The 16,349-nt window shown below is 42.6% G+C and overlaps 1 protein-coding gene across 1 annotated transcript in view; it reads left to right on the top strand.

Moving 5' to 3' along the window:
• LOC124551165 (poly [ADP-ribose] polymerase tankyrase-1-like) overlaps window positions 1-16,349 on the top strand; it is a 91,541-nt gene that overhangs the window by 52,411 nt on the left and 22,781 nt on the right. The window contains exons 5-6 of the mRNA XM_047126143.1: window positions 2,483-2,614; window positions 10,149-10,280. Coding sequence (XP_046982099.1) covers window positions 2,483-2,614; window positions 10,149-10,280 — 264 coding nt within the window. The remainder of the gene's footprint in view (window positions 1-2,482; window positions 2,615-10,148; window positions 10,281-16,349) is intronic.

Here is a 16,349-nt window from a genome sequence, read left to right as displayed (position 1 = left end):
TGACGTTACGGCTAATAATGGAAGCAAGGCTAAAGAAAAATCAAGACACTTTCATAGGATTTGTCGACCTGGAAAAAGCGTTCGACAATATAAAATGGTGCAAGCTGTTCGAGATTCTGAAAAAAGTAGGGGTAAGCTATAGGGAGAGACGGGTCATATACAATATGTACAACAACCAAGAGGGAATAATAAGAGCGGACGATCAAGAACGAAGTGCTCGAATTAAGAAGGGTGTAAGACAAGGCTGCAGCCTTTCGCCCCTACTCTTCAATCTGTACATCGAGGAAGCAATGATGGAAATAAAAGAAAGGTTCAGGAGTGCAATTAAAATACAAGGTGAAAGGATATCAATGATACGATTCGCTGATGACATTGCTATCCTGAGTGAAAGTGAAGAAGAATTAAATGATCTGCTGAACGGAATGAACAGTCTAATGAGTACACAGTATGGCTTGAGAGTAAATCGGAGAAAGACGAAGGTAATGCGAAGTAGTAGAAATGAAAACAGCGAGAAACTTAACATCAGGATTGATGGTCACGAAGTCAATGAAGTTAAGGACTTCTGCTACCTACGCAGTAAAATAACCAATGACGGACGGAACAAGGAGAACATCAAAAGCAGACTCGTTATGGCAAAAAAGGCATTTGTGGCCAAGAGAAGTCTACTAATATCAAATACCGGCCTTAATTTGAGGAAGAAATTTCTGAGGATGTATGTCTGGAGTACAGCATTGTATGGTAGTGAAACATGGACTATGGGAAAACCGGAACAGAAGAGAATCGAAGCATTTGAGATGTGGTGCTATAGACGAATGTTGAAAATTAGGTGGACTGATAAGGTAAGGAATAAGGAGGCTCTACGCAGAATCGGAGAGGAAAGGAATATGTGGAAAACACTGATAAGGAGAAGGGACAGGATGATAGGACATCTGCTAAGACATGAGGGAATGACTTCCATGGTAGTAGAGGGAGCTGTAGAGGGCAAAAACTGTAGAGGAAGAGAGAGATTGGAATACGTCAAGCAAATAATTGAGGACGTAGGTTGCAAGTGCTACTCTGAGATGAAGAGGTTAGCGCAGGAAAGGAATTCGTGGCGGGCCGTATCAAGCCAGTCAGTAGACTGACGACCAAAAAAAAAAAAAAATTATGCTACGGGAGACGTTCTCCTGAACTTGCATGGGAACTGTGGTAGTACTCGAGGGTGCGCCGACAGCTGCGAACCACCTGCATCCCTTCGTGCTTGCTGTCTCCCGCGACGGCGACTTCATCTTTCAGTAGTATAATCGTCCGTGTCTCGGAGCCAGATTAGCGCTGCAGTGGTTTGAGGAACAGTATAGTGAAACCACGTTGATGCCTCGGTGGGCAAATTCGCCTGATGTAAATGCCACGGAAACCATCTGAGTGTAGATGTACGACTGCATATATTTATATTGATAACTGAAGTCAGTGAGTGCACAATATTATGCCATATTTAAATCATTTGAAGTCTAATAATAACAAATATTAGGAGTAATATGGTATTAGGTTGGTTAGCACGTCCAAGTAGATGTGTCAAGAGCAGCAAGTCAGGTGCTGAAGTGTGGACATGTGGATGCAAATGTTGAGTCTATACTGGCAAGTGTAGTCCACTTAATGGTGCTGCAGTTCTGGACATGCGAAAACATCAGGTAGTCCTCTGTTAGACACAGAGGAAACATAACTAGCACACAGGAGTGGGTAGACGTTATGGTATCAATGACGACAATATCTGCTCTCTATACCCATTGCAAAGCGTAAATGTATATATGCGTTGTCTCTGTTTTCTTTACTGATCTTACTCAGACACTTAAACTTTGCAGTCAAATGATATTCAACATTGGCCTGTTCATTGAGGGTACTCGTTGGCTAATATGAATCAAATACAGGCACTGGGAAATGTTTCAATTTCTGTGATATTAATTCTTACAGCAATTAAATGGTTTACTGGAATGGCTTCATAATATCGCAAATTTTGTACCCCTTGCTTCTCTGAACGTCCTCCCCACTAGTTCAAACGATGCTCTCCTCGTTTTGCACCTGTGGCTTTACAGCCCGACCGTGACACACGAGCTGGGAACATCATTCAGTGACTACAGTGCCCAATCAGTTTATTTAAAGTTTGTTCGAGTTCTAGTTTCTGTTTTATTGTTGTTTTTATGCATTCAAATTGTGCTGTACAGTAGTTATATCGCTCCACGATAACTGTTGGCCCTTGTATGTACCTCTCATTTGCATATTGTTTTATACAACATGTATTTTTGGTATGCAACGGATTGTTGTGAGAATCTGAGGAGAAGAGGTGTGTGAACTGATTAGCTCGATGGTAAGGGATTCACCTTTGTGGTCACAGTACAGTCGCCGGCAGTGTGTGTTCCATTGTTAAGAATGACAATCCCTTAGCAGTAGTGCCTGTAGTGAGGTGCCCCCTGGCCTCCTCACTAACACGGTGTCTCCCTCGGTCCAGCACTCCAGCCACTGAAGACAGCAGGGCGACGGCGGCCGGCACCTCCAGCGAGCAAAGCTGTACTCCCGTGGCAGCTGCACCACCAGCCTGCCCCACTCCACCACCTGCTGACGCTGAAGTCTCTCGCATGAGGTGAGTTCCGTCGCAACGTGTCCACGTTTTTCATATTCACAGTATGAATTACGGGGGCGTCAGCCAGTAGTTACAGACAATAAATCACACACCATTTTATTGCATTTTCCAATAAGGCAGAGGGGAGACTCTTAACATTAAAGTACTTGTTTCAGTCGATCTCTACATACTTCTTTGCGTTCACAGAGTCAGTAGCATTCAGCTTGAAGATTAAATGTCAACCTTTAAATAATCATGTATATTTCTCAATTCACCATTAGATTAGATTAGATTACATTAGTACTTGTTCCATAGATCATGAATACGACACTTCGTAATGATGTGGAACGTGTGAGGTTAATAAAAGGTGTCTACACAAGATTTTAAATTAGACAAAATATTACATGACACTCAATATTTTCCTTTTTTTGTGGGGTTTGGGAAATTACCCACTTAGTATATCCAAAAATTCATCTAATGAGTAGAAGGAGTTGCCATTAAGAAATTCTTTTAATTTCCTTTTAAATGCTATATGGCTATCTGTCAGACTTTTTATGCTATTAAGTAAGTGACCAAAGACTTTTGTGGCAGCATAATTTACCCCCTTCTGAGCCAAAGTTAGATTTAAGCTTGAGTAGTGAAGATCATCCTTTCTCCTAGTGTTGAAGCCATGTACACTGCTATTACTTTTGAATTCATTCGGATCGTTAATAACAAATTTCATAAGTGAATATATACATATTGTGAGGTTACAGTGAAGATTTCTAGCTCTTTAAATAAGTGTCTGCAGGATGATCTTGGATGAGCTCCAGCAATTATTCTGATTACACGCTTTTTTGCACTGAACACTCTTTTACTCAGTGATAAGTTACCCCAGTACATGATGCTATACGAAAGCACAGAATGAAAATAGGCGTGGTAAGCTAATTTACTCAGATGTATATCGCCAAAATTTGCAATGACCCTAATAGCATAAGTAGCTGAACTCAAACGTTTCAGCAGATCCTCAGTGTGTTTTTTTCCAGTTCAACCCCTCATCAATGCATACACCTAGAATATTCTACCTTAGCTGCCAATTTCTGATCGAAGTCTATATTTATTAATGGGGTCATTCCATTTACTGCATGAAACTGTATATACTGTGTTTTGTCAAAGTTTAATGAGAGCCCATTTCCAGAGAACCACTTAATGATTTTCTGAAAAACATCATTTACAATTTCACCAGTTAATATTTGTCTGTCGGGTGTAATAGCTATACTTGTATCATCGGCAAAAAGTACCAGTTTTGCATCTTCGTGAATATAGAATGGCAAGTCATTAATATACAGAGTGTCCCAGCTGTCTTGTCCACCCAAAATATCTCTGGAACAGTAACAGCTATTGGAAAACGACTTTCACCGGTATCAATGTAGGGCTGGGGCCAATGAATGTACATATTTGGAAACATTCTAAAACGAAAGCATATGTGTTTTTCAACACAAACCTTTGTTTTTTAAATGGACCTCCTAGTTTTTTCAGCAATCCATAGCATGACAAAACACATACACAATGGCGTTGATTGCATCGCAATATTCCCATTACATCCCGAGATATTGAGACGCGAAGTTGCCACTTGAAACACCCGACATGCGCTGCTAGCCCACGTCCTGAGGCTCAGGCGTGAACCCCATTCTGCCCGTAATCGCAGCAGACCGTATTATTCGTTTCGGACCTCTTGATAAGTATGGAGGTGTGATTACACATGTCAATCACATCGCGATTACGGGCAGCATGGGGATCACGCCTGAACCTCAGGACGTGCGCTAGCAGTGTCATGTCGGGTGTTTCAAGCGTCAACTTAGCTTCTCAATATCTCGGGATGTAATGGAAATATTGCGAAGCAATCAACGCCATTGTGTATGTGCTTTGTCATGCTATGGATCGCTGAAGAAAAAATACAGGAGGTCCACTAAAAAAACGTAAGTTTGTGTTGAAAAATACATATGCTTTCGTTTTAGAATGTTTCCAAATATGTACATTCATGGGCCCCAGCCCTACATTGATACCGGTGAAAGTCGTTTTCCAATAGCTGTTATTGTTCCAGAGACATTTTGGGTGGACAAGATAGCTGGGACACCCTGTATATTAAGAACAGCAGAGGACCCAAGACCGAACCTTGCTGCACCCCATTCTTGATTGTTCCCCAGTTTGAGAAATCACCAGTTTTTTGCATATTATGTGAACTGTTTATTTCAACTTTCTGCACTCTTCCAGTTAGGTATGATTTAAAACACTTGAGCACTGCCCCATTCATACCACAGTACTTGGGCTTATCTAGAAGTATTCCATGATTTACACAAGCAAAAGCCTTTGACAGATCACAAAAAATCCCAATGGGTGACTTCCGGTTACTCAGAGCATTTAATATTTCATTTGTGAAAGTATCTATAGCATTTTCCGTTGAACAACCCTTCTGGAAACCAAACTGACATGTTGTTAAAACTTTATTTTACAAAGGTGTGAAGCTACTCTACAATACATTACTTTTTCAAGAATTTTGGATAAGGCAGTCAGAAGAGAGATTGGGCGGTAGTTGTTGACATCGGACGTATCCCCTTTTTTATGCAGTGGCAGTCCTTCACAGAGGGCGCTAGCCAACCAGGACGTTGCAAAGCGCGTAACTAACCTGCCGAGAGCATCGCGAGAAGTCACGGCTCATATAACAAACGTAGCGAGGTTTCAGGAGTATTTGTTCTTTTGTTCAGCATATCCCGGACAGGATTAAAGGAGAAAATACAAAAATGCACTAAATGAAGCAGGCAAAAATGAATACAAACGTCTCTAAAATGAGATCGACAGGAAGTGCAAAATGGCTAAGCAGGAATGGCTAGAGGACAAATGTAAGGATATAGAGTCTTATCTCACTAGGGGTAAGATAAATACTGCCTACAGGAAAATTAAAGAGACCTTCGGAGAAAAGAGAACCACTTGCATGAATATCAAGAGCTCAGATGGAAACCCAGTTCTAAGCAAAGAAGGGAAAGCAGAAAGGTGGAAGGAGTATATAGAGGGTCTATACAGGGGCGATGTTCCTGAGGACAATATTATGGAAATGGTAGAGTAAGTAGATCAAAATGAAATGGGAGATATGATACTGCGTGAAGAGTTTGACAGAGCACTGAAAGACCTGAGTCGAAACAAAGCCACGGGAGTAGACAACATTCCATTAGAACTACTGACAGCCTTGGGAGAGCCAGTCCTGACAAAACTCTACCATATGGTGAGCAAGATGTATGAGACAGGCGAAATTCCCTCAGACTTGAAGAAGAATATAATAATTCCAATCCCAAAGAAAGCAGATGTTGACAGATGTGAAAACTACCGAACTATCAGTTTAATAAGTCACAGCTGCAAAATACTAACGCGAATTCTTTACAGACGAATGGAAAAAATGGTAGAAGCCGACCTCGGGGAAGATCAGTTTGGATTCCGTAGAAACGTTGGAACACGTGAGGCAATAATGACCCTACGACTTATCTTAGAAGAAAGATTAAGAAAAGGCAAACATACGGTTCTAGAATTTGTAGACATAGAGAAAGTTTTTAACAATGTTGACTGGAATACTCTCTTTCAAATTCTGAAGGTGTCAGGGGTAAAATCTAGGGAGCGAAAGGCTATTTACAATTTGTACAGAAAGCAGATGGCAGTTATAAGAGTCGATGGACATGAAAGGGAAGCAGTGGTTGGGAAGGGAGTGAGACACGGTTGTGGCCTCTACCCGATGCTGTTCAATCTGTATATTGAGCAAGCAGTAAAGCAAACAAAAGAAAAATTCGGAGTAGGAATTAAAATCCATGGAGATGAAATAAAAATTTTGACGTTCGCCGATGACATTGTAGTTCTGTCAGAGACAGTAAAAGGACTTGGAAGAGCAGTTGAATGGAATGGACAGTGTCTTGAAAGGAGGGTAATAGATGAATATCAACAAAAGCAAAACGTGGATAATGGAATGTAGTCGAATTAAGTCGGGTGATGCTGAGGGAATTAGATTAGAAAATGAGACACTTACAGTAGTAAAGGAGGTTTGCTATTTGGGGAGCAAAATAACTGATGATGGTAGAAGTAGAGAGGATATAAAATGTAGACTGGCAATGGCAAGGAAAGCGTTTCTGAAGAAGATAAATGTGTTAACGTCGAGTATTGATTTAAGTGTCAGGAAGTCGTTTCTGAAAGTATTTGTATGGAGTGTGACCATGTATGGAAGTGAAACGTGGACGATAAATAGTTTGGACAAGAAGAGAATAGAAGCTTTCGAAATGTGGTGCTACAGAAGAATGCTGAAGATTAGATGTGATCGCTCTAAGCTTGTTGATACCAGTGCTACCAATTTTAATTGTATATTACAGCACTGAGGATGGTCACTAAGTGACCGAAAATCGATTTTGCGGATAATAAACAAAAAAATACGACCAATGCTCTTTCTCCTTCCAATTGTGGTGCTCAGAATACTCCATGGAGTCGCCAATCAATTAGATGGGTAGATCACATAACTAATGAGGAGGTATTGAATAGAATTGGGAAGAAGAGGAGTTTGTGGCACAACTTGACTAGAAGAAGCAATCAGTTGGTAGGACATGTTCTGAGGCATCAAGGGTTCACCAATTTTGTACTGGAGGGCAGCATAGAGTGTAAAGACCGTAGAGGGAGACCAAGAGATGAATACACTAAGCAGATTCAGAAGGATGTAGGCTGCAGTAGGTATTGGGAGATGAAGAAGCTTGCACACGATAGAGTAGCATGGAGAGCTGCATCAAACCAGTCTAAGGACTGAAGACCACAACAACAACAACAACATGAGTGCTGTCATGTTATTATTTCCAAAAAGCAAAGTTTTCTCTATTCTGAGTGGTACTCTTTACTGGTAATGGAAAAATACATTTTGATGAGAGGAAATTAACTGGAGTGCCATTAATTAAAAGAAGCAGCCAAGTAAAAAGAATGATATGATAGCAAACGATATGTACCACAGTCTCGCAGTTCTCCTAACTGAGACATAGGAAAGTTGGCAGCAAGGTTAATCTTGTTGAAATGAAACATTTGTTCATATGCTGACTATACCTTTACATAGATAAGTACTTTACACACGTTGAAAATATCTTTCAAGAACAGCTGCCTACAACAAAACCATTCGAGAGAGCGATCATTTAGAGCGATCGACAAGAGCGGAGACACCGGAAGAGAGCGGGCCTCAGGAGAGAGAGAGATATCGAGAGAGACCGATCCAGACTCCGCTCGTGTTTATATACAAATAGACAACTGAAGGCAACTCCACTGTCACTCTTCCTCAGTCTCTTACTTCTCTAGAAGTCTCTTGCGGGGGAAAATGTTCAAGAGACTTCACTGCACTCCTTTCCGGTGCGACCGGTCGCATCAAATTTGGTTGTTGACGCCGCTTGCGCTGCATTTGCTGCATTATTATGAATTATAAGATACAATTGCTCTCTTTCGCTAGTTTTGACATCTGTATGCTCTCTCCCATTTAAGAATTAATTGCAATTTCACATTATAAGACAATACGCGGAATTCATACAAAAATACGACGTTTCTGACGTAGGTTTACATAAATTATTCCAGTTTTGGGACTGAAATTTATTTACAAATGAAAAGAAACACTTCACCGTCCTGGTTAAAGCACAACCTGCGTGGCATATTGGCGCCACCCAAAACCGGTGCCAAGACAACTGTTGTGCATTGCGTGCCATGGATAAGAGTGGTGAATGATGGCTGCAGAGACGTGTATGAGCTGACAGATATGCAGCCATTGAGCAGTTGACTGCCCAGATGAACTAAGGGGATATCAACAGTGTTTATTTAACGACCATTCAGTGAATGTTGGTACATATGGTCCTGCTTTTCTTCAGTGACGAAGGATGGAAATTGCATGGGAGCACCAGAACTAGGTGTACACTGAATGGCGACAGGTGGGCATTTCGGAGAATGTTTCCGTTGCACTCACTGGCTGAACTCGTCATTCTGGAAGGCACAAAGGATCGGCACAAGTATGCATCTGTCCTTGGAGACCATGTCCATCCCTACAAGCAGTTTTTTTTTCCTCGTCATCACTGCATCTACCAGTAGGATAATGCAACCTGTCACACAGCTCGCAATACATGTACATGGTGTCAAGAGCATCAGGGTGGGTGGCCTGTAATCCCCACGCCACGAAACTAGCGGATTTCAAACCAAACGAGAATGTACGGGACCACTTTGATCAGTCTGTACCACGGATTTTCAAATGAGAAACCCAGCACAGATGACCATGGCATGACAGCACATGCCTCTTGGAGCCTATCAGAACGTCATTGGTTCTCTGCCTGCATGTCTCGCAGTTGCCCATGCGGTTATTTACCCTATTCAGTGTTTTGACAGGTGGTCATATTAATGGACAGTGTTGTATGTATATAACACAGAGTGTAGATGTACGACTGCATATATTTATATTGATGACTGAAGTCAGTGAGTGCACAATATTATGCCATATTTAATTCATTTGAAGTCTAATAATAACAAATATTAGGAGTAATATGGTTTTAGGTTGGTTAGTATGTCCAAGTAGATGTGTCAAGAGCAGCAAGTCAGGTGCTGAAGTGTGGACATGTGGATGCAAATGTTGAGTCTATACTGGCAAGTGTAGTCCACTTAATGGTGCTGCAGTTGTGGACATGCGAAAACATCAGGTAGTACATTATGTGACTTATTTTTGGGAATACTGTTAGACACAGAGGAAACATAACTAGCACACAGGAGTGGGTAGACGTTATGGTACCAATGACGACAATATCTGCTCTCTATACCCATTGCAAAGCGTAAATGTATATATGCGTTGTCTCTGTTTTCTTTACTGATCTTACTCAGACACTTAAACTTTGCAGTCAAATGATATTCAACATTGGCCTGTTCATTGAGGGTACTCGTTGGCTAATATGAATCAAATACAGGCACTGGGAAATGTTTCAATTTCTGTGATATTAATTCTTACAGCAATTAAATGGTTTACTGGAATGGCTTCATAATATCGCAAATTTTGTACCCCTTGCTTCTCAGAACGTCCTCCCCACTAGTTCAAACGATGCTCTCCTCGTTTTGCACCTGTGGCTTTACAGCCCGACCGTGACACACGAGCAGGGAACATCATTCAGTGACTACAGTGCCCAATCAGTTTATTTAAAGTTTGTTCGAGTTCTAGTTTCTGTTTTATTGTTGTTTTTATGCATTCAAATTGTGCTGTACAGTAGTTATATCGCTCCACGATAACTGTTGGCCCTTGTATGTACCTCTCATTTGCATATTGTTTTATACAACATGTATTTTTGGTATGCAACGGATTGTTGTGAGAATCTGAGGAGAAGAGGTGTGTGAACTTATTAGCTCGATGGTAAGGGATTCACCTTTGTGGTCACAGTACAGTCGCCGGCAGCGTGTGTTCCATTGTTAAGAATGACAATCCCTTAGCAGTAGTGCCTGTAGTGAGGTGCCCCCTGGCCTCCTCACTAACACGGTGTCTCCCTCGGTCCAGCACTCCAGCCACTGAAGACAGCAGGGCGACGGCGGCCGGCACCTCCAGCGAGCAAAGCTGTACTCCCGTGGCAGCTGCACCACCAGCCTGCCCCACTCCACCACCTGCTGACGCTGAAGTCTCTCGCATGAGGTGAGTTCCGTCGCAACGTGTCCACGTTTTTCATATTCACAGTATGAATTACGGGGGCGTCAGCCAGTAGTTACAGACAATAAATCACACACCATTTTATTGCATTTTCCAATAAGGCAGAGGGGAGACTCTTAACAGTAAAGTACTTGTTTCAGTCGATCTCTACATACTTCTTTGCGTTCACAGAGTCAGTAGCATTCAGCTTGAAGATTAAATGTCAACCTTTGAATAACCATGTATATTTCTCAATTCACCATTAGATTAGATTAGATTACATTAGTACTTGTTCCATAGATCATGAATACGACACTTCGTAATGATGTGGAACGTGTGAGGTTAATAAAAGGTGTCTATACAAGATATTACATTAGACAAAATGTTACATGACACTCAATATTTGTAATTATTTTTTTTTTTTTGGGATTTGGGAAATTACCCACTTAGTATATCCAAAAATTCATCTAATGAGTAGAAGGAGTTGCCATTAAGAAATTCTTTTAATTTCCTTTTAAATGCTATATGGCTATCTGTCAGACTTTTTATGCTATTAAGTAAGTGACCAAAGACTTTTGTGGCAGCATAATTTACCCCCTTCTGAGCCAAAGATAGATTTAACCTTGAGTAGTGAAGATCATCCTTTCTCCTGGTGTTGTAGCCATGTACACTGCTATTACTTTTGAATTCGTTCGGATTGTTAATAACAAATTTCATAAGTGAATATATATATTGTGAGGCTACATTGAAGATTTCTAGCTCTTTAAATAAGTGTCTGCAGGATGGTCTTGGATGAGCTCCAGCAATTATTCTGGTTACACGCTTTTGTGCAATGAACACTCTTTTACTCAGTGATAAGTTACCCCAGAATATAATGCCATACGAAAGCACAGAATGAAAATAGGCGTGGTAAGCTAATTTACTCAGATGTATATCGCCAAAATTTGCAATGACCCTAATAGCATAAGTAGCTGACCTCAAACGTTTCAGCAGATCCTCAGTGTGTTTTTTTCCAGTTCAACCCCTCAGCAATGCATACACCTAGAAATTTTGAATATTCTATCTTAGCTGCCGATTTCTGATCAAAGTCTATATTTATTAATGGTGTCATTCCATTTACTGCGTGGAACTGTATATACTGTGTTTTGTCAAAGTTTAATGAGAGCCCATTTGCAGAGAACCACTTAATGATTTTCTGAAAAACATCATTTACAATTTGACCAGTTAATTCTTGTCTGTCAGGTGTGGTAGCTATACTTGTATCATTGGCAAAAAGTATCAGCTTTGCATCATCGTGAATATAGAATGGCAAGTCATTAATACATATTAAGAACAGCAAAGGACATAAGACCGAACCTTGCGGCACCCCATTCTTGATTGTTCCCCAGTTTGAGAATTCACCAGTTTTTTGCATATTATGTGAACTGTTTATTTCAACTTTCTGCACTCTTCCAGTTAGGTATGATTTTAACCATTTGAGCACTGCCCCATTCATACCACAGTACTTAAGCTTATCTAGAAGTATTCCATGATTTACACAATCGAAAGCCCTTTATAGATCACAAAAAATTCCAATGGGTGACTTCCGGTTACTCAGAGCATTTAATATTTCATCAGTGAAAGTATCTATAGCATTTTCCGTTGAAAAACCCTTCTGGAAACCAAACTGACTTGTTGTTAAAACTTTATTTTTACAAAGGTGTGAAGCTACTCTACCATGCATTACTTTTTCAAGAATTTTGGATAGGGGAGTCAGGAGAGAGATTGGGCTGTAGTTGTTGACATCAGACGTATCGTCTTTTTATGCAGTGGTTTAACAATGGCATACGTCAGTCTATCTGGGGAAATACACTGCTTCAGAGAGCTATTACATATGTGGCTAAGAATCCCACTTATTTCTTGGGAACAAGCTTTTATTATCCTGCTGGAAATGCCATCAACTGCATGTGAGCTTTTATTCTTGAGAGAGTTTATTATCTTCCTAATGTGTGTGTGTAAATTTCCTTCAAAAATGTTCAAATGTGTATGAAATCTTATGGTACTTAACTGCTAAGGTCTGCTAAGGTCATCAGTCCCTAAGCCTACACACTACCTAAGCTTAAGTATCCTAAGGACAAACACACACACCCATGCCCGAGGGAGGACTCGAACCTCCACCGCGACCAGCCGCACAGTCCACGACTGCAGCGCCCTAGTCCGCTCGGCTAATCCCGCGTGGCAAATTGCCTCCCAAATGGTTCAAATGGCTCTGAGCACTATGGGACTTAACATCTATGGTCATCAGTCCCCTAGAACTTAGAACTACTTAAACCTAACTAACCTAAGGACAGCACACAACACCCAGCCATCACGAGGCAGAGAAAATCCCTGACCCCGCCGGGAATCGAACCCGGGAACCCGGGCGTCGGAAGCGAGAACGCTACCGCACGACCACGAGATGCGGGCAATTGCCTCCCCTCTTTTGTTTTATAGTATGCAACGTTTGTAAACAACATCAGGTCTTGACAGACCGTGTTTATCCGTTGCCTGGCCCTTGTCCTCATGGGTCATTAAAGTACCAACATAAAGGAAAAAGACTTGCTACAGGCAGCCATTGCTTCACAGTGGCTGAAACTCGTGGAGGTTGAAAAACTGGCCAAGGATGGAATGTCACTGAAACATAATTCTTTGGTGTTATATATCTGCTTCTAGTGCAGGATAATCAATTTTTTGTATTCTAGGATATATAAATTCAGTCTTTGTTGTTGTGGGAAACGAGTCACAAGTGGCTGGACAGAAATGACACGTTGGATGGCGCCAGTGTGTTTGGCATGAAAGCAGTCTCTCCCGATGTGCACGGACATAGACGTCACGTGCTTTTTGTGTTGAGTCATCTGACTGGCCTAGTGGCGCCACCCGTGCAGGCTCTGGGTTGTTTGTCACACGTCCACATCACAACTCGGTGTCCGGAATGCGTGGCGTTTGGGGCTACCGTCATCTCGATTCCAGGGCAGAACTGGCTGTAGTCCCTGTGTGCTCTCTCGGCACGCAGGTCTCGCTGGCCGTTTCTTGGGTCAAGTGGTGTCAGTAGTGTCAGGAAACGACCTCACACAACATCCTATCGCTGGTAAAATTTACTTATTCGTATTCTTATTTCCCATTTTTTCGTAGTTTGTATTATTTCGCAGTCTTTCTTGCATCCTTCTACAGCCCGGTTCTCGATAGAAGCTGCAGACACCGACGAAAGATCACAGTACGACTTAAGTACATCTAAAGGTTCTTGCCGGTCCACTGTGACATTGGATACCGCCTGGTGGGGTTGCGGGCTCGTGATGCGGTAGCAAAAGTATGTAAGCAGAGGACACGTGGAAGTGGAAATACGCTAGCGACGATAGGAGTTGCAAATGGGAAATTCCATTGAGACAAGCGACTTTGACAAAGAGCAGATTACACTACTGGCCATTAAAATTGCTACACCATGAAGATGACGTGCTACAGACGCGAAATTTAACGACAGGAAGAAGATGCTGTGATATGCAAATGATTACCTTATCAGAGCGTTCACACAAGGCTGGCGCCGGTGGCGACACCTACAACCTGCTGACATGAGCGAAGTTTCCAAACGATTTCTCATACACAAACAACAGTTGATCGGCGTTGCCTGGTGAAACGTTGTTGTGATGCCTCGTGTAAGGAAGAGAAATGCGTACCATCACGTTTCCGACTTTGATATACGTCGGATTGTAGCCTATCGCGATTACGGTTTATCGTATCGCGACATTGCTGCTCCCGTTGATCGAGATACAATGACTGTTAGCAGAATATGAAATCGGTAGGTTCAGGAGGGTAATACGGAACGCCGTGCTCGATACCAACGGCCTCGTATCACTAGCAGTCGAAATGACAGGCGTCTTATCCGCATGGCTGTAACGGATCGTGCAGCCACGTCTCGATCCCTGAGTCAACAGATGGGGACGTTTGCAAGACAACAACCAACTGCACGAATAGTTCGACGACGTTTGCAGCAGCATTATCAGCTCGGAGACCATGGCTGCGGTTACCCTTGACGCTGCATCAAAGACAGGAGCGCCTGCGATCGTGTACTCAACGAGGAATCTGGCTGCACGAATGGCAAAACGTCATTTTTTCGGATGAATCCAGGATCTGTTTACAGCATCATTATGGTCGCATCCGTGTTTGGCGACATTGTGGTGAAAGCACATTGGAAGCGTGTATTCGTCGTCGCCATACTGGCGTATCATCCGGCGTGATTTTATGGGGTGCCATTGGTTACACGTCTCGATCGCCTCTTGTTCGTATTGACGGCGCTTTGAACAGTGGACGTTACATTTCTTATGTGTTACGACCCTCATTTGATCCCTGCGAAACCCTACATTTCAGCAGGATAATGCACGACCGCATGTTGTAGGTCCTGTACGGGCCTTTCTGGATATATAAAATGTTCGACTGTTGCCCTGGCCAGCATATTCTCCAGATGTCTCACCAATTGAAAACGTCTGGGCAATGGTGGCCGAGCAAATGGCTTGTCACAATACGCCAGTCACTTCTGTGGTATCGGGTTGAAGCTGCATGGGCAGCTGTACACGCCATCCAAGCTCTGTTTGACTCAATGCCCAGGCGTATCAAGGCCGTTATTACGGCTAGAGGTGGTTGTTCTGGGTACTGATTTCTCAGGATCTATGCACCCAAATTGCGTGAAAATGTAATCACTTGTCAGTTCTAGTATAATATATTTTAATGGCGAGTAGTGTATTATTACACAGAGCCTGTGAACGAGTATCTCGGAAACAGTGAAGCTGGTCGAATGTTCACATTCTACTATTGTGAGCATCTACGGGAAGAGGTAGATGGATGGTTAAAGTACCACTAGGCGCTAAATGGTTGGATGTCCACGACCGTCCCCAGAACGTGGGGTTCGGAGGCTTGTCTGCTCTGTAAAGTAACGTAGTTAGCGATCTGGTGCATGTGTGCCGAAAGAGCACAATGCAGGTGTATGCTCAAGTGCTTCGGAGCACACCCTTCATCGTACATTGTTGGACATGGAGCTCTGCAGGAGACCACCCCTACGTGTTCAAATTTTGACCCAGCTACATCGACAATTACGATAGCAGTGGGTACAGAATCTTAGGAATTCGACCGTCGATCAATCGCAACGAGTCGGCTCTTCGGGTGAATCACAGTTTTCCTACACGAGGTCCCTGGTCGTCTCCATTAACGCCGTCTTCGAAGTGAACGGCGGCTCGAAATGTGCAGCGCGCTACGGGCGCAGGCTGTTGGGAGCAGTATTATGCTACGGGAGACGTTCTCCTGAACTTGCATGGGACCTGTGGTAGTAATCGAAGGTGCGCCGACAGCTGGGAACCACCTGCATTCCTTCGTGCTTGCTGTCTCCCGCGACGGCGATGGTATCTTTCAGTGTCTCGGAGCCAGAATAGCGCTGCAGTGGTTTGAGGAGCAGTATAGTGAAGCCACGTTGATGCCTCGGTGGGCAAATTCGCCTGATGTAAATGCCACGGAAACAATCTGGATCGTATCAGGCGACATCACCGCGTACGAAAATCAGCGGCTGGTTATCTATGCGAATTTCATGACCTGCGCGCAGACAGCTAATGCCACATACGTCCAAAAACCTACGAACAAACTGGCGGATCCCTGATACGCAGAATCAGTGTAGTACTTCGGTCCAAAGACGGAAAAATAACTTGTTTTGGGTCATCAGTGTATTTTCAGTTTCAGAAAGAAAGTGTACGATATTCGAGTGGAACAGATGCTAAAGGAACTACAAGATGCGAAATAATAACATTGCTGCGAGAGCTGTATCTCTTCAGGTCTATGAAAGAAAACTACACTGATGGCATAGAACTGTGGACAGCAGATGGCACAGGTATGGAGATTACGAGAGCTGTGTTGTGCTACAGAAGATTTCTGTTCCTTTTAAACTCTACTTGTTTTGACAACAAGAGCGCAAGACAAGAAAGAAGAGTAACTGACAAACTTACAGTATTTCAGTAACGAAAATACGACTTTGTGGTTTAATGAATGACTAGCGAAAATCAGAATGGCTACACGGAGCAA

Source organism: Schistocerca americana, chromosome 9, assembly GCF_021461395.2.
Source record: "Schistocerca americana isolate TAMUIC-IGC-003095 chromosome 9, iqSchAmer2.1, whole genome shotgun sequence".
Classification (NCBI taxonomy): domain Eukaryota; kingdom Metazoa; phylum Arthropoda; class Insecta; order Orthoptera; family Acrididae; genus Schistocerca; species Schistocerca americana.
This window is presented reverse-complemented; position numbering and strand designations above follow the sequence as displayed.